Source organism: Brachyhypopomus gauderio, chromosome 5 (assembly GCF_052324685.1).
Source record: "Brachyhypopomus gauderio isolate BG-103 chromosome 5, BGAUD_0.2, whole genome shotgun sequence".
In the NCBI taxonomy this organism is placed as follows: domain Eukaryota; kingdom Metazoa; phylum Chordata; class Actinopteri; order Gymnotiformes; family Hypopomidae; genus Brachyhypopomus; species Brachyhypopomus gauderio.
In genome coordinates this window covers 11,335,815-11,360,283 of record NC_135215.1, presented here as the reverse complement: position 1 = coordinate 11,360,283, position 24,469 = coordinate 11,335,815, and the positions used below count along the sequence as shown (strand labels likewise).

The window sequence follows — 24,469 nt, the reverse complement described above, 5'->3', positions numbered from 1 at the left end:
TTTTAAACTCTTTATACGCAGTATGTTCCCGTTTCCTCCCCTCTGCTGAGTAACCCCTCTGCAGTGCTGAACACAGCCGCTGGAGGCGTGAAAGGTTACGATGTCTGCGGGTCCTGGTGGGGTTCTTCTGCGTAGCCTCGCTCTCTTCACTTTGACGCAGAATGGAGCATTGTTCAGCTTCACTCTGATCCACCAGAAGACCTTGACGTGGGCTATGAGGTTTCAGTAGTGACATTCTCTGGCTTTTGAACCCACCATATATGATCACTGGTCCCATTTTGTAGTTCAGGCAAGCTGCTCATATTTCCCAAAAAACAAAACAAAAAAACTTGATAAATTTGTGTGCACACAACACACACACACTCGCACAAAAGCAGAGCAAAATGGGATGTGGATGGAAGTAATAGTTGTGGTTAATGTGCATGAATCAGTACTAAATGTACTTGAATACCCTAAAGTAGTTTATTTTTCTGTGAGGTAAGAGCATACTTTGTGCCTCTAAAAAGCAACTTCTTGTAGTGCATATTGTTTTATTTACTCATTATTTATTTACCACCCCCAAAAAGAAAAGCCTTTATCAATGCCAGCTTTCTTGCTTAGTTCTCCTCCTCTCTCTCTCTCTCTCTCTCTCTCTCTCTCTCTCTCTCTCTCTCTCTCTCTCTCTCTCTCTCTCTCTCTCTCTCTCTCTCTCTCTCTCTCTCTCTCTCTCTCTCTCTCTCTCTCTCTCTCTCTCTCTCTCTCTCATATCTGCGCACACACACAAGCGCAGCTCCATGTGCTCTCCTAGTAACTTGCACAACTCTTTGCCATAAAAGGTATTGTTGGCCCTCAGTCTAGGCCAGAAGGTTTTGACCACAGAGGAAAAGCAGGCCCGTAGCCATGGCTTTTACCTCCGGAGAGGGGAGCAGCTCTGTTTGGTGTGTGGTTGGCTCAGAGTTATATGCTTCATGTAGAAGGTCTGCCATTCATCGAGTCACATCAAGGCTCTTTGAGGACTTTTGGGTGTCTTATGAATTTTAAGGAGGATCTGGCACAGTTAGCTGAGGTATAATTTGCACCACGCTTGTGTCCCATTGTAATGAGACTAACGTATGGCTGGAAGGTTTTTGCCTCTCCCCTCAGCTGTGCTGGTCACTCAGAGACACTGACTCTGCAGGTCCAGTTTGTGGCTCCCATTCATTCCTGCACCAGCTGCACATGACAGCTGCCTGCCGGTCACTGCTTGGGCTTCAACTGGGACCAGCAGGACCAGCGTCCGAGGCTGGTGTTTTGGTAGGGTGAGCTGCTACCGGAGCAGCATGAAAAGATCGGGTCTGTTCAGCTGGAGACACCGTGCTTGATCCAGCATGTGTGGTGCTGCTCCTCCCCCCGATGCAGTGTGCATGCGGACGTGGTGGTTGAACAGCAAGCAGCTCATTCTGCACTTCCTCTCCCCATGCAGTAGTCATAACTCTAATGCTTAAGTCCATGGAGTTTTAAGAAATGGATGATATTTATACTCGTCAGCTACGAAGCAGAATAAAACCATTTCAGACTCTTCGTTTGTGTTGGGAGCTGCCCAATCAAGCCGTTTGTGTACTGTTTGCCTGGTTTGAGCGGTTTGTCCGGGATTGGGAGGGATCTGATGTGAATGGGTGGAGAGGTGGAGGCCAAGAATGCTCGAGTCTGAGAAGTGCCTGATTACACGGTGTCGAGGGAGCGGGTGCGGAGAGGCTCTGCAAATTAAATTCACAGAGAACAGCAAGAACTTGTGGGAAGGCACTGAAGTTCTGTTATATGTGGGGAAATATGAACTTAAAACTTACTACATGAAAGAAATACAGAGAGACGTGAGGAATGAGTAGGGTGAAAAGGCCTAGGTCTCTGTAACAATGGTGAAGACTTGTTCCTTCTTTTCTGCAGTTTTGTATAGAAAACGTCTTTTTACAGCTTGAATATTTTCTGCGTGTTGTTCCTCAACAGAACTGTATGGTCGTCCTTTATTAACCCATTCACACATTCCTGCTGAACCCCTGCCCCTTGCTCACTGAGCTGTATTACAGGTCGCTTTACGGCTGGGAACTGCTACCACCATGTGGGTTTAGCATTCAGGCTTTAAAACTAACGCTGGAAGTAAAAAGCTGTTTTCACACCCTGCTTTAGAACAGCAAGGAATGTGAGCTCCACCAAAGCTAGACACTTGGATTCTTAAAGGGTGGGAAGGGGTTTGTGCACAAACGCTGTCAAGAGAGCCAACATCGAGTAAAGACCCAGGTTGAAGACCATCTCTCTGTTCTTCTGTGTTTTGTAGGAAGTCCAAAACGAAGCCGAATGGAAAGAAACCCCCCGCTGAAGAGAAGAAGCACTATTTGGAGCCGGAATACACCAAAGTACGGGTGGTGGACTCCGACCTCAAAGAGCTGGTGGTGCTACCCAGAGAGATAGACCTCAATGAATGGCTGGCCAGCAACAGTGAGTTAGCCTGACCCTGTTTGATTACACTACACAAACAGATTCCTTTCTCCACCCACGTTAAAGCCATCAGGAGTGTTTGTTGGGCTTGTAGACACTTCAGATGGCTGAGTTAATAAACAGACAGCTTCCTGCTGAGGGACTTGTAAGAGACCCTCTGTACTACTTGCAGGGTTTGGGGAATTTTTTGTGTGGTATGTGAAGCTACTGTAGAGTGAATATCCTCCATGTGCTGTCATCACACTTCCTTTGTGTCTTGGGTCAAATGATGAACCATAAGGAACTCGGAAATGTTAGTTTCCCAGTCATCACTCTTTAAATGAGACTAGTTTCCTCGTAAGCTTCTGTTCAGAGTCTGTGTTGAGGTTTCGGTGGATCCTGCAGGTTTTCTGTCTCGACCTTCATGTTTGATTTGACAGCTGCTATCTTGCTGTGTACTCACGACTCCCTCTTTTCTCATGTTTTCCACAGCGACAACATTCTTCAATCTCATCAACCTGCAGTACAGCACAATCTCAGAATTTTGTACGGGAGACACATGTCAGTCCATGTCAGCCTGTAATACGTAAGTAAACCCCCACTCCCATCTAGTCGAACACAACACTGCAGGGTCTGACTTTTTAGAAATGTGTAAAGCACCTCAGTAGAAGTGGTGCATCAGGATCAAAGATCCCTGCAGTACATGTGGGCTAAACAGATCAAGATAGTCATTTACCCTAAACTCAGCTTGGGCCTGGAGTGCCTCTTTATATTGTGAACTAACCGTGACTCAGTCGTGCATGAAGCTAAAATGCTGTTCAGGGCCAGACCTCTGCCCTCACTGTTCAGATCAATAAAGCATCATGTAAAGTGCTGAACTGTGGGGTTTACCTGGGGCCCCTGTTTCTCTGGGGAGAGCGACACCTGTTTGTTAGGTCTTGGAGGATCAGGCAGAGTTATCCAGTGTGTTTATACACACATCCTTGGATGAAAATTGCCTGTTTAGTTATTGGTGTTTTGCGAGAGAATCTTGACATGTCTTTGTAAGGAACGAGCCTTCACCTTTGAGATCTCATAAGAAGGAGGCGGCAGTTCGAATGCGATGGTTCATGGCTTCTCCCAGCTCCAAGAAACTTTTATTTTCTTACTCATCTTCTACAAAATGTTTATTTCGTTCTCCAAGTATCTTTTATTCCTTTTGGGTTCTAAATGCTGTTCAGTCCATTTAAGAGCGAAGACTCATTCATCACTCGTGTTAAGTGGTGTGCGCGCATGCTCGGCATACAGCTGCAGGGTAGGTTGTCTTGCAGGTGACTCATCGTCATACCGTCAACCCTGCGTAACCTGAACCTCCACTTTATCGTCGTCTCCGTGGTACACACCGAAAAGGCCTCCAGTGCTCCCCGCCTCTTCATATACGATCACAGACATCAAAATGGCCTCTTCGGGTGGGGTTGTTGTGATTGTTTGGGTGGCCAGTCACTTTCAGACAATAGTGTGTAATTTGAATGCTTCCTATGATGTAAGAAATAACCATTTGAAAGGAAAGTGAAAGTGTCGCTCCATTGCACCTAAAAAAAAAAAAAAAAAAAAAAAAACTGCCAGTCAGAATCTCTTCACCTACCTGTCAAAAGAAGTCAAATGCAGTTAACTTGTTGAATGGCCTTCGGAATGTTCCAGATTTGCCACCTTGAATGCTGAGGTGTGACTGTACATGGTGTCTCCAGAGTAATTATGTGGCCCATTCACTTACATGGGCCTTTAGGAGGTCTGCAGGTATGGGCTCGGTGACCAGTCACAGCAAAGCACTGCTTCCCAAACGCGTGCCGTGATCTCGTCTCTAGTCGGTCTGTGGAGGAGGTTCGTTGAACCCGTTTAAGCAGGCAGAGGCCATTCTTTTTCTGGTCTTCAGTCACCATGTAATTATCTTCAGTTATTATTTCTGTTGAACTCCCCATTGTTTTGAGCATGCTGGGCATTTTGATTCCTCCTTCTTTTGTGTGTGTGTGTGTGTGTGTGTGTGTGTGTGTGTGTGTGTGTGTGTGTGCGCGCGCGCGCGCGCAAAGCGTCCTCTGTTGAACTCCGAATGTAGCATTGGTTAGCAGTCGTTGGGTCCTGTAGCATGGTCAGCTATGTGCAGGGACCACATTCCTGGGGATTTGTAATGTCTACAGGCGTGTGAGGCCCTCCTCCTGTCCGCCCCCGCGCTACACACCTCTTTAACCACACTGATGGGACGAGCATTCTTGTGCTCCTTCCAACCTGGAGCTTGATGTCATTGCCCAGTGTTGCTGGTCTGTGGGTTCATTTGGGCTTTTATCCATTTGGCATAAGTTGATAAATTAAAATAATACCTGAATAAAAACTGAATAAAACCATGCCAGTGATTAATGTTTGGAGTTAAAATGATTGCGCGTGTGTGCGCGTGTGTGCGCGTGTGTGCGCGTGTGTGTGCGTGTGTGTGTGTGTGCGTGTGTGTGTGTGTGTGTGTGTGTGTGTGTGGTATAAGCTCTTTGCTGTCTGAATGCTTATCTCATCTCTCCTTTTGGTGCAGAATATACTACTGGTATGATGAAAAGGGGAAGAAGACCAAGTGTACAGCACCTCAGTATGTGGACTTTGTCATGAGTTTAGTACAGAAACTAGTGACGGATGAAGACATTTTCCCAACAAAATACGGTGAGTGGAGTGTGGTGCTACCTGCTGGTCATTATTAGAAACCTGCTGTTTTTTGTTTGGTTTAAGTACCAGTAGATCTTTCAAACTTCTGTCGTGTGATGTCTTTTGGGAAAATAGCGCCTCCCTATCATGTTTCTAGATTTATTACTTATGCTGTTATGTACTGGCATATGACCGATGGACTACATGGACTCTTCTGCTATATTAAAACACAGCAAACCCTAAACACTCCCAGTTAAAAATTACACCAGCAAGTTTCTTCACTAATGCTTTCTTACCCGCGTTGGTGGATCTGCAGCGTTTGAAACCCGTGACCCTTTTGTTTACCCTGCAGGTAAAGAGTTCCCCAACTCGTTTGAGTCTCTGGTGAAGAAGATCTGTCGGTACCTGTTTCACGTGCTGGCGCACATCTACTGGGCGCACTTTAAAGAGACGGTGGCGCTGGAACTGCAGGGACACTTGAACACGCTCTACGCACATTTCGTCGTCTTCGTGAGGGAGTTCAACCTGGTCGACCCCAAGGAGACGTGCATCATGGACGACCTGTCAGAGGTGCTGTGCACCCCGCCTCTCCCCACTGCACAACAGAACCACGTGACCGAGAGATGAGCCGTCCACCCACCGGCCGAGCCCCTTGGCAAAGGAAAGGATGAAGAGGAGGATGAAGAGGGACAGATGGCCCTTGGAAGGGTCGGGCTGCTGGCAGGACTCACGGACCCTTTGACCCTTTGACATCCTGATTAGTTTGTTTTTGTTTTTTGTTTTTTTTGTTTTTTTACCACCATAAGAGAGAGTCAGAGGGGGGCGGGGCCGGCAGTGCCTTCATCCAGCACCTGCTGGTGTGGAAATGCCCTCTGGCTGAAAGATTTTTTTAATATTAATAATAATAATAACCCCACCCTTAATAGATACCTTGCAGTTTAACTAGGAACAGTGTTTTTATTTTGCTTTTAACCTTTGGGTTTTATTTTTATTTTTGCACATTCTTGGGGGATGTGTGTTTTATGGGGATGGTGTTTTGCATTTGGCCCTTTAGATATATTTAATACATAAGACTTAAGGCAATATTTCCTGATTTATTAGAGATCTAGAAAATGCATCTCTTGCTCCCCCTTCTGGCGGAACAGTTAACATGCGCCAACTGTTCTGACTGTTAATGCTCCATGACTGGGACTGGAACATTCACTCACTGAGCTGGTTCTAAACCCACTTGTTCTCTTTGTCCATCATGTTTGTCAGCCCGTAATCCTTCGTGTGTCCTTCCTCTCTCATTCCAGTTAACTTCTGCCCTGTCTTCAGAGGTCACACAATTTATCACCAGAAGTGAACGTCTAGGCAATGTGTCCAGCCTGTAACGAGTAATGAAGTGGATGACATGGGTAGACGTCACAGTCGGTTTCTGGCCTGCTTTGTAGATCTCAGCACAGAGACAGCAGAGATCTCTGTGGACCCACTTTAAGTGGACACAGCTTACAGAAATGCAGTTTTTGTGGCAATAAATTTGCTGTGTTGTACTGATGAAGATGCATTCTCCAGGACTGCAAACATTTTTCTTTTGTGTTTTTTTTTTTTACTTTTTGTTTTCAAAAAGTCATGGAAATTATTAGCAACTTTAAACAGTAGAACATGCACATTCTGTTTGCAATGTTAAGAAATAGATTGGAACTATCTAAATAAATCGCAAGTGGGTTATTTTCAAAATGGCCACTATGGGGGGAGATTTGTCTCCTCTTTTATTTATTTTGACTTTTTATTTGCAGGGTTTTTCAGTTCTGGCTTTCTTTTACATATTTTAATTATCTAAGTTAAAGCAATTATTTTAAGATCTGCAAATTATAATCTAATAAAAGGAGAAAATGCCCATCTGGCTTCAGTTGTTTTATCTTGCCATTCTAATTTCTAAAAATAAGTCTGCTATGCTTCTCCTATAATACTTTATAGTTAAAACAGCTTGTTTTATGGTGGGGTGTTTTATTTTTTGTTTGTTTTTTTTTTTGCTGTTATTTTGTATGTACTTTATTTATTCCATCATGACTGAACCACAGTGTATGACGCTTGAAACAAGGAAAAGGTTAAGTTGGTAATTGCTTCTTGCAAATAATGTTTTTATAAATAAAAATTATAAATTTATTTTAATTTGTAATTTGCACTCAAAGTATATGAATCATAAGTCAAAATACAGCGAGGTTTTTTTTTCCTCAAATTCATTTATAGTAAAGGGTTAGTCATTTTCTGTTTTGGTAAGAGCTGGAGCTATGATGTCCGAGGTCAGAGTAAGGCTACGGTTGACTTTATAATCCACCTTTACTGCTCCTTGGTGTTATGAAGCTCTGTTCAATGTCTGGGCAGGCTCGAGAGCTTAAGCTGTGAGGACAGTCGTTTGTTTACACGCCAAAACCATCTTCCGACGTTTTTTAAGCCTTGGTTTGGTTTTTAAGAAATGTAAGACTTTTTCCAGAATGGTTAGCTCGACATTTTTAATCGTGGTTATTTAGACGTACAAAATTCCTTGTACTCTGTCCATCCGGAAGATGGCGGCAATATGCCATCCAGCCGCCATTATGTTGGCACCCCCCTTTCGGGGACGTTGGCGATTATGATCAGTGATCGTCACTAAACACTATTTTGAACTCTCACATGTGAAGATATAGTTATATAATATCGCTATTTAAATCGCAACAGGATCACACATAGGAACAGGCATGAATGTCTTGGTACAAAGCGTTTACGGGGCCTGTTGGTGACTGAATGGTGTGTTGCTGCCATCTAGTGTTGGGAATAGCAGTAAGGGTGATCCCTAAACATTAACGAAAAAACATCTCCGAATTAATTGACCCACAGAAGATAATCTTGGCATAATTAGAAAAGCTCCCAACAAAATACGGTGAGAAAAGATCAGGAGATAATGCGATAACGCATACCTTTCGGTAGTCAAGCGTAGTTTTATTTGTTTTAATAAAAAGAGATTAAAACCATCATGCCATTTCACGGGTTCCGAAGCGAATAGGCAATGGGCATTTATCTGGCAAACTGATGTGCATTAAATCCATAGACTGTATCTATCCATCTGGATATGGTATGTGTATATGTGCCTATGCCTTAAACACTTATTACCCCAATAAAAATATTACTCAAACATGCACAGGCTTACAGCACAGCCGCGTTCCGTGTTAAGGCATCATTCATCTTTTGCGGATGCAGACCATGAGTTCAGTGAATCGATTGTGAATGTGAGTATAAACCTGTCGGGGAGAGAGACTCGGACTTTGAGCTGGAGTTCTGGGATCCGTGGAAAGTGCGCCGTGGAGGGTCCAGTTAGGAGCCACGTGGGGAGGCTGTAGGGGCGAAAAGTCCTTACAGCAAAAAGTAGAGTTGAGCTCTGAAGGAGCAGTTCCAAGTGTGATGTTTCCTCAACTACACTTAATGCTCAACTCCCATTTCTGATGAAAATACAAAAATATTTACCTTAAAAAATCACTCTTCTTGACAGGGGCTTGGCTGTTTCAAGCGCGTACGTAATGGGGATCTCACCGAGGGAGCTGCGTCTTTCACCTTCGGTTGAGTCATGCCTCCTCCTTCGTCTAATTTCCGCGCACTACAACACGGAGTTGGCACTTTGATGGTGTTTCCAAACTTCGAGTAGTCCACGGCGTACATGCCTTCTTCTTCGGACACCGTTGGCACGAAGCGCTGTCCCCACAGTATCTCCTCAGACACGTAGGAGGTCCGAGCTTGGGTGGTGATGCCGGTGGTCTCCACCACTCCTTCTAGGACAACCACGACCTCCAGGTCCTCGTGTTGCAGGTCAGCAGCAGACATGTCGTACAACGGGCTGCTTTTATCAATCACGTGGCTAATGATGAGCGGAGAAACTAGAAAAATACCGTTGGTGCCAACCGGATTGTCCATTGTAATGTCAATTTGGTCTAGCGGGACAATCTCGCCCTCGTCCGTCGTGGTCCTCCTCACCACTTGCATGCGTATGGCAGCGCTGATGATCATGCTCTTACGAAGGTCCCCGACCCGGACCATGAGACACAGCTTGTTGTTTCTCACTGAAATCACTGCGTACTTACTAAAAATCAACGTCTCTGCCCGCCGGTGAGCTTGCGCCGTTTTCATGAAGATGCATCCTAGCATGATCGCGTTAATGACGAGACCCACGATGTTCTGAATGATTAACATTATGATAGCGGAGACGCACTCTTCTGTGATCATACGGCCACCGAATCCTATAGTCACTTGTACCTCGATGGAGAACAAGAACGCGGATGAGAAGGAGTGGATGTCCGTGACGCACGGCACAAACCCGTCACCTTTCACGTCCAGGTCTCCGTGCGCAAAGGCGATGAGCCACCAGATCATACCAAACAACAGCCAACTGCAGAGGAAAGACATTGTGAATATAAGAAGAGTATGCAGCCATTTTAGGTCTACGAGTGTGGTGAACACGTCTTGTAGGAAGCGTCCTTGTTCGCGGATGTTGGTGTGGGCTACGTTGCAGGTGCCGTTCTTCGCCACGAACCGCGCCTTCCTCTGCTTCGCCTTGTATTTGGGCTGCTGCACATCCTCCGCCAACCGAGTCAGCACGTAATCGTCAGGAATAAGTCCTTTCCTGGACAACATAGCTGTCCCATGCTACACTCTCGACACTCCTAAACGCTACTGATCGTTCCTCGCAAGGCATACGTAGGCACTGTTGAGTGGAAACACAAAGATAGCGCCTCTTGAGTTGACAGACCCAGTCCCTCGCCCGTTAACACGGGTTATCATCTGCTCTCCAGAAGTATGCGCGCAAGCCGCATTCCCTGGCCGAGCACTGCGCCATGGCTGAGGTGAGGTCCCATGAGAAGATTCATCTTTCAGTGTCTCAGCTGCCGCTGCCTGTCACCTGAAACTGGATATTTGGTCGGCCATCCTAGTGTCCTCTGCACCTGTCCACGGAGACTGCGCTCGGTTCTGTGCGTGGACAGTGTGTAGTGTCGCCGCCTCATTCAACCTTCTCACCGTAACTTAGCAAACAGGATGTATTTTAGTTTTATGTAACCCCGCTTTAAAACAACCAGGTCTCACACTTAGTGTCTAAAAAAAACACCTTACACGTTTGTAAAATGAAAAGCAGGCCGATTTCCAGGACCGTTTAAATGATCAATAACTTTTTTATACTGATTTGCAGATTGTGCAGAATTTTATATTCATGGTAACACAAAGTAGATTTAAACCAAGCGTATGTTTATCTTACGCTTAATTAAATTAAAACCTTTTAAACCGCATATAAACGTTTCGCAATTTGCGAAGTTACTTAGCAAAATTAAATGGAATTGTTTATCCTTCAACTGTAAATGTAGTGATGTCAGATTTTGCAAAATCCTTATGTAATTAATATTTCATATTACTTTATTATTGTGCATATGAATATATTAAAGCGTGATTAGATAAATTATTATATATGTACACAAACAACCCCGTATATATTGTATTATGTCTTTAATTATTACAGTTCAGTTATTAATCCGATTCCCATCCCCTTCACTGCATTTGTTGTAGTTTCACTTTTGTGTGTTGCCTATACGTCCTGCACTCGTTTGGTACAGGCAGCTGCTAGCTAACAGAACCTTAAAGGACTTACAAAACGGGCGCAATTATTATCTGTGTGCAATAAAAACGAGTCATCGGCTATTTCAAGCCTGACACGAATTTTTTGGTTTTGCAATGGCCAGTAAGTGCTACGGTAGTTGGCTATGCGTCACCTGCTACTTTACTCACCATTTACTATAAGTTGTCAGTGTCATATTAGCCTACTTATTTAGCTCACAGCATGGAGTAAGACTGAAAAAATCCAAAAAGCAAAATTTTGCTAATCTATATAGACATAACTAACACTATAAATATAGTAAAAAAAGGAATAGCTTGACAAACTGAAAAACACATCTAGCCATTTCACGTCAGCCATGCCAGAGCCCTGACGACGATGCCTATCGTTTTTCGTATTTCCGCCTCAATATATAAATAAGTCGAAGTAAAAACGATTTTGTAAATATATTGCTTGAATATGCCTATCATTTTTCATATTTCCTTCTCAATATATAAATAAATCGAAGTAAAAACAATTTTGAAATGTCTTGCTTGAATAAGTAGGTTTCTACTCTGTCGACGATCTGTCTTGCGAGGGGCGTCAGTAAAGGCTGGACCTCCTCCAAGTGGGAGGGCGCAGTTCAAAATGGGCGGGTCTAGTTCCAAATGGGAGGTTATAAATCAGCATACTTGCTATTGGTTGTTGTATGCACATTGCAGATGTTTTTCTAATTACATATTTACAATTCTATATGAAATGTTATACATACTGGAAATTATATTTGAAATGTGTTTTAATGGCTTGCCTAAGTAATCAATACTTGGAAAAACTATTGCAAAAATTATTTTTGTCATCTAAAATATCTGGGAGTAATTAATTTGGAAACATGTGCATTATTAACTTTTTTGGGCTCTCCAGAACACACTTTGGTGCTTTTTTCCTACAATGGAGCATCTTTTCAATAGTGCATAACAGAGTAATATTATCCTTAGCAGGGAGTAACTTTCACCGGTTGCAAAGTCATTTTTTATAAAACTTATTTTTGTTTTTATATTATCAATTTGTGCCACCGTTATATAATCGTTGTATATCTAACCATTGCTTAGGCTAAAGGCCAAAATATCATAACACTGTTATGAAAAAAGAGGAACAGCATAGATTTGAGCCTATTTGCATACATTTGGTATTACACCAATAACAAAGCATTAAGTGTCACGTTGTGGGGGGGCCCCTACCGGTCGCCCCCGGTTACAACGGCAGCGGTCCTGTTTTTGGTCACGTGATGTTCGTCCCTCAGGTGGGCGGGACCCGTGATCCGTCTCACCTGAGGGTCGTTTGTTCGTCTATATATGTCTTGTCTTTGTACCAGTTGACTGCTGGTTATTATTTCCTTCATTTGGAACAATGCACGGGTTTTTGGTTTGCACACTTTCTATTAAACCATCCTCTTTCCCTGAGACTTGGCGTGATCGCTTCCTTTTTGAGTTGCTCACCCTGCCCGTCACATTAAGAGAAGGAAATCTCATTTTGAGGCCGACCTAAACATCTCCCATTTAGAGTTGGTCCAGCCTGCAGGAATACAAACAAATTATGGACAAATAGCAGTTTACAGATTAAACTTATTGGATAAAATACAACGGTTAAGGAAATAGATTTTCTGGGAATGGTTCCTGCACGTCTTTTCCTACGTTTCTTCTTCTCAGGTTCGTTAACATGTACAATTGCTACCATTACATATATTATGGTTCGGGACTGGTGGAGTCTTGTGGAACGTTTCAGACTTTAGACTGTTTACCACCGTCATTGTCTCCTTTATAGGATGCAATACTGACTAACAACCATGAGCATATGTAAGAATTTCTCTTTTATTAGTAAAGAAATTGCATCTTATTTACAAGCACGATGAAATATAAAACAATATTACATGGTACAATTGCACTTTCAATCGAAGGTCCTTGGGAGTCATTTATCTGCCTGAACAAAAGAGGCAAAAACACTGTCCTGGGTGCTTAGCAGAACCTCTGGCCTATCGTATTCCAGAATGACCCCCCTCTTCATCACAATCACCACGTCTGCATTCAGGATGGTGTGAACCCGGTGCTGCATGGAGGATACAGAGACAACTGGAAGTCATCCATGTGAAATGTATGCTATACATAATTCATGCAGCATACAGTGGCTGTTTCTCAATTCAGGGGCTGCAGCCCACGAAGTGCGCATTTGTAGGCCGGTTACGTCACTGCGCCGCGACGAGGCTGTCCCAATTCGTGGACTCCTTCTTATGCGGCCGACGAATGTAGCCTTCAAAACCCCGAAAACGAAGGATGCATCTGAGTATCCTTCGCGTCCCACCATATCCCAGGATTCATTGCTCTATGAACAATAAACAGGCGGAGTCTAGTGAACGGGCCGAAGAATTCGTTTTTAAATGTCGGTATTTTTTAAATATGGACATTTATACTGCAATGAGATGCTAAATAACATGCCAGTTATTATTGATATTGCAGGTAAACATGTGCTTTGAGTATTTACTAAACGTTTATACGTAAAAGTAACGTAAAAGTAACGTTTATAAAACTACATTGAATTTTGTTATGAAGTTATACTTCCCGTCAAACGTGAATACATGTTCAACGCATTTTCTTTTAGGCATTTGTGGGTGATGTGATATTTGTCGGACAGCTCGCTAACACGTATGTAATGTATGAAACGGGGCAGAGCGTGGTCACGCAAACATACGTCTTGCGAAGACTAGACTGTCTCATTTAACAGCCGTGAGATGCAGCCTACCCGGCCTTCGAAGTGTGTGGCCACCGTGGGCTGCGGTCTACGCGGTCTACGTAGGCTGCAGCCCCTGAATTGAGAAACAGCCTGTGTGCATATATGTATATAAAAAATACACACACACACACACACACACACACACACACACACACACACACACACACACACACACAAAACACACCAGCCACTTTATTAGGTACGTCTTGCTAGTACCAGGATGGACCCCCTTTTGCCTTCAGAACTGCTTTAATGGCACAGATTCAATAAGACACTGGAAACCTTCCTCAGAGATACTGGTCTGATAGCATCAAGCAGTTGCTGCAGGTTTGTCGGCTGCACATTCATCAGGTGAATCTCCCGTTCCACCACATCCCAAAGTTGCTCTATTGGATTCAGATCTGGTGACTGTGGAGGCCATTCGAGTACAGTGAACTCATTGTCGTGTTCAAGAAACCAGTCTGAGATGATTCACGCTTTATGACATGGCGCGTTATCCTGCTGGAAGTAGCCATCAGAAGATGGGTACACTGTGGTCACAAAGGGATGGACATGGTCAGCAACAATACTCAGGTAGGCTGTGGCATTGACAAGATGCTCAAGTGGTACTAATGGGCCTAAAGTGTGTCAGGAAAATATTGCCCACACCATTGCACCACCAGCCTGAACCGTTGATACAAGGCAGGATGGATCCATGCTTTCATGTTGTTGATGCCAAATTCTGACCCTACCATTCGAATGTCACAGCAAAAATCGAGACTCATCAAACTAGGCAACGTTTTTCCAATCTTCTATTGTCCAATTTTTGTGAGCCTGTGTGAATTGTAGCCTCAGTGTCCTGTTCTTAGCTGACAGGAGTTGCACCCAGTGTGGTCTTCTGCTAGTGTAGCCCATCCGCCTCAAGCTTCGATGTGTTGTGCATTCAGAGATGTTCTTCTTCATGCCTTGGTTGTAACAACTGGTTATCTGAGTTACTGCTGCTTTTCTATCAGCTCGTACCAGTCTGGCCATTCTCCTCTGACCCCTGACATCAACAAGGCATTTGCGCCCACAGAACTGCCGCTCACTGGATATTTTCTTTTTCTGACCATTATCTGTAAACCCTAGAGATGGTTGTGCTTGAAAATCCAAGTAGATCAGCAGTTTCTGAAATGCTCAGATCAGCCCATCTGGCACCAACAACCATGCCAAGTTCCAATTCACTTAAATCACCTTTCTCCCCCATTCTGATGCTCGGTTTGAACTGCAGCAGATCGTATTGGCCATGTCTACATGCCTAAATGCATCAAGTTGCTGCCATGTGATTGGCTGATTTGACATTTACGTTAATGAGCAGTTGGACTGGTGTACCTAATAAAGTGGCCGGTGACCACGTACACATCTGAAGCACTTTGCTTGCACAGCTGATGAAGGACCTCTGTCTGAAACGTTGTTTCTCTGGAAACTTTGTGTACTTTACTACAATTATAAAATATCTAATATAAATATTGGAATTGATATCGTAGTGGTACTCACTGCTATGGTAACCACAGTTCTATCAGCAAAGGCTGTCATGACGACTTTCTGTAGAATGCTCTCCTGTAAAACAAGCAACAGTCCAAAATGTTACACTAAAATAAAATGTAATGATGTTCATTAGTACATTACATTAGTAGAAGTAATTGTAATATTTTGACCATTTTGCAGATAACAGTTTTGTCCCATACGCAACAAACCTAAATAAGGTTCATATTCAAGCTTTTTATCCTTTTTTGTATCCTTTAACAATTGATACAGCTCCAATTACTACACCACCTAGTCTGAGATTTACTAAACAAATTAATAAATGCTCAACAAAATGCACAGTTACATCATGTTTTATCATGTCAAGCATTTCCTGACTCGGCTGTAAAATGGAGCCAGTGCATTCTGGTTCATTTACTTCATTTATTTCTGGAATGCTCCATTTGCTCAAAGACATGCTGAGAGTAGCATGTATTCTGACATTCCTCTCTCTCTCTATCACACACAAACAAACAAACACACACACGCGCGCACACACACACGCACACACACACACACACACACACACACACACACACACACACACACACACACACACACACACACACACACACACACACACACACACACACACACACACACACACACACACACACCGTGGCCATATCTATGGAGGCAGTGGCTTCGTCCATGATCAGGATGCTGCTCTTTCGCACAAACGCCCGTGCCAGGCAGAAGAGCTGACGCTGTCCCTGGCTGAAGTTCTCACCTCCTTCTGTCAGTATGGCATCTAGAACAAAGAAGACAAGTTCAGGGCATCTAGAACAGAGCAGACAAGCAACAGAGCAGACCAGCTCAGGACATCTACAACAGAGCAGACCAGCTCAGGACATCTACAACAGAGTAGACCAGCTCAGGGCATCTACAACAGAGCAGACCAGCTCAGGACATCTACAACAGAGCAGACCAGCTCAGGACATCTACAACAGAGTAGACCAGCTCAGGGTATCAACAACAGAGCAGACCAGCTCAGGGTATCTACAACAGAGCAGACCAGCTCAGGGCATCTACAACAGAGCAGACCAGCTCAGGACATCTACAACAGAGCAGACCAGCTCAGGACATCTACAACAGAGCAGACCAGCTCAGGGCACCTACAACAGAGCAGACCATCTCAGGACATCTACAACAGAGCAGACCAGCTCAGGACATCTACAACAGAGTAGACCAGCTCAGGGTATCAACAACAGAGCAGACCAGCTCAGGGTATCAACAACAGAGCAGACCATCTCAGGACATCTACAACAGAGCAGACCATCTCAGGACATCTACAATAGAGCAGACCATCTCAGGACATCTACAATAGAGCAGACCATCTCAGGACATCTACAACAGAGCAGACCAGCTCAGGACATCTACAACAGAGCAGACCAGCTCAGGACATCTACAACAGAGCAGACCATCTCAGGACATCTACAATAGAGCAGACCATCTCAGGACATCTACAATAGAGCAGACCATCTCAGGACATCTACAACAGAGCAGACCAGCTCAGGACATCTACAACAGAGCAGACCAGCTCAGGGTATCTACAACAGAGCAGACCAGCTCAGGGCATCTACAATAGAGCAGACCATCTCAGGACATCTACAACAGAGCTCAGGGCTGGATCAGGAATGCTGAGAAAAACACCAGCCCAGCTGCTACCAGCAGCACACAAGACTGCAAATGCTTTAGGGTGACTTTAGTTTTTACCAACATTGCTTTTGCCATCCTCTGCTGCTGTGACATGACCATACTGCAGCCGTCACGGTTGTGTTAGCATCACTGCTACTGAGTGGGAGGTGGAGTAGGAGCCTCTTTAAACTGCAGACACATCTACAATCGAATATATTAATCCTTCATAGCCCTGCTGGCTACCCACGTAACTTCATCTGAGACAAATTTTCATATTCTGGGAATCAAAAATGGCAGCTTTCTTTTTGACTATATTATATCACGTGCTGACGGTGATAAGAAAGGGGTCGTGGGGGTTAGGGAGTGAGTAGGAAGGAATCGAACCATTAAAAGCCATAGTGAAATCCCAAGCACCTCCCTTACCAAGTCCCCCGGGCAGAGTCTTCACTACTGGTTTGAGCTGGGCGATTTCCAGAGCTTCCCACAGCATACTGTCTGTAGCCTTCATCTCTGGGTCTAGATTAAAACTAAACACAAACATGAATTAATTAATAAACAGACAGCATTAATAAAGTAAAAATGACCTGTATTCTTCATTCACATTTTTGTCACACAATCAGAGACACCAATCACAAAGGTAGAATTTTCAAAGCCTCGGTCCTCCAGTGTGTATGAAGATGGCTACCGCCACTCAGGAACAACACACACGGCATAACCATGCTGCCCGAGGGGCTCGGAGGAGGGTACCCAACCCAGTCTAGCAGATGCCCTGATTTCCTGGAGTGTTGCTTAGTGATGGTACAGTGATGCAGCCTGCTGTCTACTCTGTCCAATGAGATTGAAGGCAACAGCATCTCAGGGACCCCCGACCTGGGGCAGCATATGGGTCCACTGAGACTCATTGATCACAGTGGTAGAGCAGCACTTAAAAAGAAGTCACGATGAGCCACACAAAGAGTCATGTGAAGGTCAAGAACGCACTGAATGAACGGAAAAATAAACAGCTTGATCCAACATGATAACATGGCCAGTGGGTCTTCAGTGGACCTGTATAGCCACCCATTAGCACGATGCAGCAAAAAAAACAAACAAAAGAAAACAACAATTGCCCGTCATCCACCTTTCATACATTGTAACCAATATTAATATTTTGACTGAAGTATTTTGCATATTATACTTGTGTGCGCTTATTCTAATAAGCTGTGCGTATCAGGCATGTCTAACCGTATGGTTCCACTGAAGAGAATGGGATCTTGGAGGATGATGGAGAAACGACTACGGAGTGTCTGAAGAGGCAGCTTGGCGATGTCTATATCATCTATGACGATGCGTCCTGTTAAAAGAACAAAGAAAATCCCGTCATTGAGGAGGACGAGGATGACGTTGTGGAGTCAGCAGAAAGTGGAGATGAAATCGCACCCTCAAATGCGTCCACCATGCGGAAAAAGGCTAAAGAGAAGGACGACTTGCCGCTGCCGGTTCTACCGCAGATGCCGACCTGCAACAGACGAGGAGGAAGACACAACCGCAGAACCTTCATCAACCCTTCATCATCCTCCACAGACGACACGTTCACATTCAACACCGAGACTATTTTCAGCCGCCCTGTAAGTGGTGCATATTTAGGTCGTGACTAATTTTGATACCAAGTCTGGTGCTTGCAGTGGCGTTTGTGCAGGGGTCAGATACCCCCCCCGCCAGCCGTACCTTTTGTCCAGGTTGGATGTGGGCGTTGACGTGCTTTAGGACAGGCTTGAGAGAGCTGTCATACCTCACACTGAGGTTCTGGATCTGAATCTCTCCTCGCTGGGGCCACCCCTCCGGGACCTGGGACGCAGCTGGGAGGCGCGGGGAGAGGGGGAGGGGGTGGAGGGGGTGGAGGAGGAGGAGGCAGACGAACGACAGAAGCCGAGGAAGGTAGGTGAGGGTGAGGGAAATCAGATGGAGGGGAAATTGGAATGGAGCACAGAGAAGCAGAAGGCATATAAAAGCAACACAAAGCCCAGTGTAAAGCAGAGCTGCAGGGGCGTGCTGAACCAGCGAGAATCACCCAGCCCTTGCATGATGTATGTGGGATGTTTGACAACATCTCCTGTGCCCGACAAAGGGCTTTCACTCACAGAGCAGCCCCTCGTAGTTCTCCGGCTCCGTCTTCAGAAGACTATTGATCCTCTTCACAGCTGCCAGCTGCACCTCCATGTCGGCCAAGTTACGCACCATCCAGTTCAAGTAGTTTGACACCTGGCAAAGTGTTTGCAGACAGTGTGAGAAACTAAGGCTGCACAAAGAGAGACCCAACACAGAAAGGAGCCAATGATCCAGATCAACATGAGGGACATCGGCATAACCTGCTATGACTATGCATGAACATGTCTATGTCTATGTTATACACTGATTATACATTTAAATATCAGACAGTGAAATCCTCGATGCATCTCTAGTGTTGTGTGTGGTCTGATTGGCGGAGGCCGTACCATCAGAGCATAGGTCAGGCCCAGCCCAACCAGGCCCGTGGACAGATGGTTGTAGAGAGAGTTGGTGATGGAGGCTACTGCTGCTATGAGCACAATGCAGGCTCCAATGTACTCCTGGTAAAGATGGCAGCAAAGAAAATGATCAATGGACTGTTTTGCCCACATTCATCTCTTAAATGTATGGACAGTAGTGTCAAACAAACAGTGAGCCTACAGGGAGTGTATTTATCTTTCTGGAGGTTCTTCTAGGATGTACTGCTGTTTTTAGAAATTTCTGTAATTCTAGAAAGTCCTACAGAGGGAGCAATCACTTAATAAAACTGATAGAGCTGAATCATATTGCAATGCCAGCAGTTCTAAGAAATGCACAAATCCTGGCCATGTGGTCATAAAAAAGAATTACTGTACGAAGAAATTATGCAAACACACAAACGAATGAACTCCATAGCAAAACACCTATAGGTCACACATTAACACATCTAGACAGAGAGGCACACTAGATCTACAGGAGCAGTCAGCTGGTTGTCTGCATTCAGAGCTAACGATGTGCCGAGACTAAGCCAGACGATCACAGATAAACATGCGGAGATCCCCTTTTGGAATGTGTTACTGGAAGGTACTGACGACTGTGCTGCATGTACCATGCGGACTTCAAGCCAGCGGTTAGCAGCAGTGAGGAAGAGAGATGCGACGTTATTAGCGTCCGTGAACTCCAGCAGCCTCTGGCGGAACCTGGCCTCATACCTACACCACACACACACAGCACACAAGCACATCAACACGGCACAGGTCACTCAAGCACTGTGTTCGTCTTGTGGCTGGTCACTAGAAGGCGCTCTCACCGGAAGGCCCTGATGGTAGTGAGTCCCTCCACTGTCTCGGAGAAATGAGAGAGCAGAGGCAGCTGGGTGCTGTCCTCTAACTGCTGCAGATCTCTGGAGAAGCATGCACACGGACACACACACACACACACACACACACACACACACACACACACACACACAGCTCACTTCTACATTTCTATTCTCTTTCATGCTTCCAGTTTGTATCTATTAGGGCCATTAACACATTTTTCCCAGCATTCTCTAAACAAAGCCTAGAAAGACTGACCATGCGCCTCCACGTACAATTTGTGTTGGCGGTAGTACATTCTCCATCATGGGTGACCCTAGCGGGGACACTGATGTGTGTAACATCTCCAGCACCACTGCCCTGTCTAACAGTCTCGTGGCTGTGTTACACTCACTACCATCTCAGTGTCACTGCTGGGCTGATCATCGTCCTCCACCAGGAGCAGTGCTGTGGTCAGCATCTGACAAGTGATTAACGGATGACTGAGGACGGCTGACAAATTATGCATGACCACAGATGGTCTACAGTCTGTAAGAGTAAACCCACAAACTGCACCTATATCACAGATGTACCTCATGAAATAGCTGGTAGACACTGGAGCACGGGGGAGGTTCTAATGGAGTGTATAGGGAGGATATACAAGTCTTTTATTGTCTAACACGGCACTTTGGGGAAAAAAGTGCTTTCCTGTAAGAGCCAGGATGACAATATTAGCTCCACAGATGATGTACGTGACATCCTTTAGCGAACGTGCTGCCTGCTCCATTTCTAAGCATGTCTATAAATACGGTGCTGGTGAAAAGCAGTGCTTCTGGAGACAACCTACTTGGATGCCACTCTGAAGTATTTCTGGATGAAGTAGCAGGCGATGGCGAGGGGCACGAGAGTGATGAGGAAGACGGGGGTGACGTAGGAGATCACACCCAGAGCCGAGACGCACAGCAGTGTGGAACGAATCAAACACTCCAGTGTAGCAGGGATGTGCTGGAGATATTGGGGGGGGGGGGGGGGGGGGGGGGGGGTAGAGAACACACACATTAATCACAGTGGCAGTGGCCTTATGGCTTAATCACCAGGGTTTTGTTGCATCAGACACCACGACCCGTTACGACCAAAAGAACTCGGAAGCTGTGGTGATGGGTTCACTGTCCTGTCGGGAATGACAACACATCTCCTTCTCTAAATATGTTCGTGTTAAATGAGAGTGGTGGTGTTGAACCTTCTGATGACCTCTGAGACTGGGTGGAGATATTTATTGCAAAGACAAATTAATATTACATATGGATATTAAAAGGTTTTATATAAGCGTATACAAATACAGGTTTAATATGACCAAGTTTGGTTTGATGTGACGGTGAAGCAGTGATGATTTCATGAGAAGCATGCAGCTTCTTCATAAACTGCCCAACCAGGAAAGATTTCAGTCTGCAACTAACAGTTTTTCTAAGATTTGCAGCTTTTGTTTGCATGGCCCATATTCCAGTTTCTTGGTATGCAGGGTGATGTTAAAAAATGACTCAATGACTACTATCATTAAAACACCAATGCAAGCATATATGGTATACAGCTGCAAGGTCATAGAAGAGAAAAATATTCATTTTTCTTGTCATGTGACCTATTAACATCCAATGACACTGTGTTATTGTTTCCCCACTAATACAGTTCAAACAGTCTGTAGTGCAGGAAATGCATCAGGAGGAAGAGCTGAGGATGTAGACCTCTGGGCGGGCGTACCTGGTCTACGGTGTTCGTGTCGGCTGAGAAGCGGTTCAGAATGCTTCCCAAAGGGGTTGTCTCAAAGAGCCTGGCCAAAAAAAGAAAAGATCTCAGACAGAAAAGAATTTCAGAGTTTTCCCATCCCAATTAATCTGAACCTTTCAGCATATTCTAATCCTGTAGGTTTTCTCATACATGCCTGCTGTGTTCAACGTTTTGGTCTGTTTTGGTTGGATTAACGTGCAATAACTCTGGTCCAAGAGAGGATGTGAGCAGGCCAGAGATCAGGCCACACACACAGTGTTCCGACTCCCTCTTTACCCATGAGCACTCTGCTGTTGCCATGGTGCTAAAAGCAGCAATACTGTTTGCCATCCTCGTCTTAGACAGATGGGACACATCAGTCAACAGACAGTTCGCCGATGGTTGACTGTGCAAAACGGCACACACTTCAACACTTTAAATGGTTAACCTACGAGCCCTGGCAGGTACTTACACGCGCACACACACACACATTCATGCATACGCACACATACAATACGAGGCGTCCTCCTCACGTGTCCATGCAAACATGCTAAACGAGCTCTTGAATAATGTGCTAATAAACCCTGAACGTAGCGGGGAGCAGGGGGGGGGGGGGGGGGGTGCTTACCTCATGGGGGCCAGAATGATGTTCTGTAGCATGTCGTGGTGCAGCTCCCTGGCCACGTGCAGCCCGGTCCACTCCACCGCCACGGACGTGACCAGACATAGCGCGATGCCCAGACAGCACAGCACACTGAAGACCAGCAGGTAGGAGGAATGACTCAACGCACAGCCCTGCACCCAACAGCACACACAATTTCTCTTCTTGCGGCCGTTTGTATGCGCACGTGCGCGTGTGTGTACGTGTGCGTGCGAATGTGACGTGGCTGAGATCTCGAGAGAGACGCTGACTGATGCACGATCATAACGGTTCGAGGGAACAAACACACAAAGAGTACAGTAGTTGCAGTACAGACAGTCAGGGGAGGCTGTTTAAGAGCAATGCAGGGTTGACTCTAAAGCATTTACCCAACCTTTTAAGCCTCACATTATCCTTAATTACCCATGCTTAAAGCAAACAAAAGCTCAGCAGATCAATCTAATGATAACCCTAAGTGCGCTACACATATTCATCTTGGGTGACTAATGCATACAAATGAGGCATACAAATTAAAAGGGAGTCTTCAACCTTTCACCACAGATTTTTACAATCCTTCTACTGAGTAAATGGAACAGCAGTGGCTGAAATAGTAACGAGGGAGCCAAAGCACAGATGAGCTTTATCGACTCGTGTGGTCTGTTTTTTTGTTGCCATCTTAGTCTCATCTAAATCATCTTAGTCCTGTAAGTCTCTCTGTGAACAGCTGTGTAGAAAGCCCATGGACGTTTACACGTTTTAAATAGTGTATTTTGAACATGCATTCATAATAGCTCTGGCATTAAAGTCAGGCTAGTATTTCAATAGTATATGTGTCCTCTAAGGGGCACTGGAGCAGGGGTGTCCATGGGTGATTAATCCCACCACTTCTCTCAGGGCACAGCTACACTGGAGGGTCTAATAATAAAGTGAGTGTGTGTCTCTTGTCAGGCAACCTCATACACCTGCTGTGCCCCGAGTGTGTGAATAACACTGAAGTACCATTCACAGTGTGTGTGTGGGGGTGTGTGTGGCTCTGCAGGGGATGATGATTTTAGCTTCAACTGATTCCACATTACTGCACCAGACATGGCAGGCAGACTGCTGTGATTTTAGATCAAAGGGTTGCTCTACAGGTCATATCGCACACATATTCTGCGGCAATCCCAACCATGACGTCTGTGTAGGCTGATGAGTACATGACGAGCATTCGCACAAGCTTTATCATGCAAATTGAGCACATACAGTCTTAATATAACAGTATGCGCTATACCGTCCCTCAGACAGTTACCAGTGCGACTCTCAAACCATCTCACCAGAATCACAAAATGCACTCCCATCCTCCATCACATTCCGTTCCGGCCCGGTGCTTACCTGCACCAGCGTGCAGTTGTGTCGCGCGGCGTCGATCTTGGCGCGGATGACGTCGGACGTCCAGTGCGCGAGCCACACGTCGATGGCCACCATGAGCGAGTGCTTGAGCAGCTGCGAGAGCAGCCAGCAGGGGCAGCAGCAGCAGGCCGGCCGAGCTCAGGTACCTGCAGCACGAGCGCCACGGGATGGTGGCGCGCCGCCGCAGCGCCTGCGCGAGGCTGTCCTCCGCCGTCGCTCTCCCACCGACTCCCTCTGCGGGGCGGACGACAGCGCTTTGCAAACGGGGCGGACGTGGCGCCGCTAACTGTGATGGCTGACTAAGATAAGCAGCGAGCATGCGTTTCTACAAGCGGCCATCGCCAACGGTCGTGCAGCTCAATCAAGCATTTACGCGGCAAGCGTTGAGATTCGCTCCGTCCCATGTCGGCGACATAGTATTTGTAGTCTGCGGCTAATGTTATGGCCTACCCCTGCACACACCCCCCCCCCCCCCCCCCCCCCCCCCCCCCCACTCATGTAACGTTTTAGCTGCTCTAGTCTAAAGCTGGAATCACGCAGCGCTCGGTGGTTGGCGAGCACAGTGTGAAGCAGGGCCAAGCCGCAGCCCCCTGCTGAACAAGCTGTTGTGGCTGAGATGGGGCAGAGCCTGCGGGGGAGATGGGTGTGTAGAGCTGTAAGGCCGCTCGTGGGGAGAAGACCGCGGACAGAGAGATAAAGAGGCAAACGAGCAAAATGAGGCAAGAAACA

The 24,469-nt window shown here is 45.6% G+C and overlaps 3 protein-coding genes across 6 annotated transcripts in view; 1 reads left to right on the top strand and 2 right to left on the bottom strand.

The window, feature by feature from the left end:
* mob2a (MOB kinase activator 2a) overlaps positions 1 to 6,977 on the top strand; it is a 35,757-nt gene extending 28,780 nt beyond the window's left edge. For all 4 annotated transcript variants that reach the window (XM_077005659.1, XM_077005657.1, XM_077005658.1 and 1 more), the window contains exons 2-5: positions 2,291 to 2,451; positions 2,923 to 3,016; positions 4,985 to 5,109; positions 5,444 to 6,977. In XM_077005659.1, the coding sequence (XP_076861774.1) occupies positions 2,291 to 2,451; positions 2,923 to 3,016; positions 4,985 to 5,109; positions 5,444 to 5,718 (655 nt within the window). In that variant the 3' untranslated portion in view covers positions 5,719 to 6,977. The remainder of the gene's footprint in view (positions 1 to 2,290; positions 2,452 to 2,922; positions 3,017 to 4,984; positions 5,110 to 5,443) is intronic.
* Positions 6,978 to 8,031: 1,054 nt separating this feature from the next.
* kcnj11 (potassium inwardly rectifying channel subfamily J member 11) lies at positions 8,032 to 10,075 on the bottom strand. Its single transcript, XM_077005655.1, has 2 exons — positions 8,575 to 10,075; positions 8,032 to 8,444 (listed from the first exon to the last, which is right to left on the bottom strand). The coding sequence occupies exon 1, from the start codon at positions 9,733 to 9,735 to the stop codon at positions 8,584 to 8,586; it is 1,152 nt and encodes a 383-aa protein (XP_076861770.1). The 5' UTR covers positions 9,736 to 10,075; the 3' UTR covers positions 8,032 to 8,444; positions 8,575 to 8,583.
* Positions 10,076 to 12,529: 2,454 nt separating this feature from the next.
* abcc8 (ATP-binding cassette, sub-family C (CFTR/MRP), member 8) overlaps positions 12,530 to 24,469 on the bottom strand; it is a 44,159-nt gene continuing 32,219 nt past the window's right edge. Inside the window, 16 exon segments of the mRNA XM_077005653.1 lie at positions 12,530 to 12,784; positions 14,981 to 15,043; positions 15,625 to 15,758; positions 17,069 to 17,172; positions 17,870 to 17,978; positions 18,065 to 18,143; positions 18,353 to 18,483; positions 18,766 to 18,886; positions 19,120 to 19,233; positions 19,761 to 19,863; positions 19,962 to 20,054; positions 20,798 to 20,955; positions 21,706 to 21,775; positions 22,340 to 22,506; positions 23,723 to 23,845; positions 23,847 to 23,968. Coding sequence (XP_076861768.1) covers positions 12,647 to 12,784; positions 14,981 to 15,043; positions 15,625 to 15,758; positions 17,069 to 17,172; positions 17,870 to 17,978; positions 18,065 to 18,143; positions 18,353 to 18,483; positions 18,766 to 18,886; positions 19,120 to 19,233; positions 19,761 to 19,863; positions 19,962 to 20,054; positions 20,798 to 20,955; positions 21,706 to 21,775; positions 22,340 to 22,506; positions 23,723 to 23,845; positions 23,847 to 23,968 — 1,829 coding nt within the window. The 3' untranslated portion in view covers positions 12,530 to 12,646.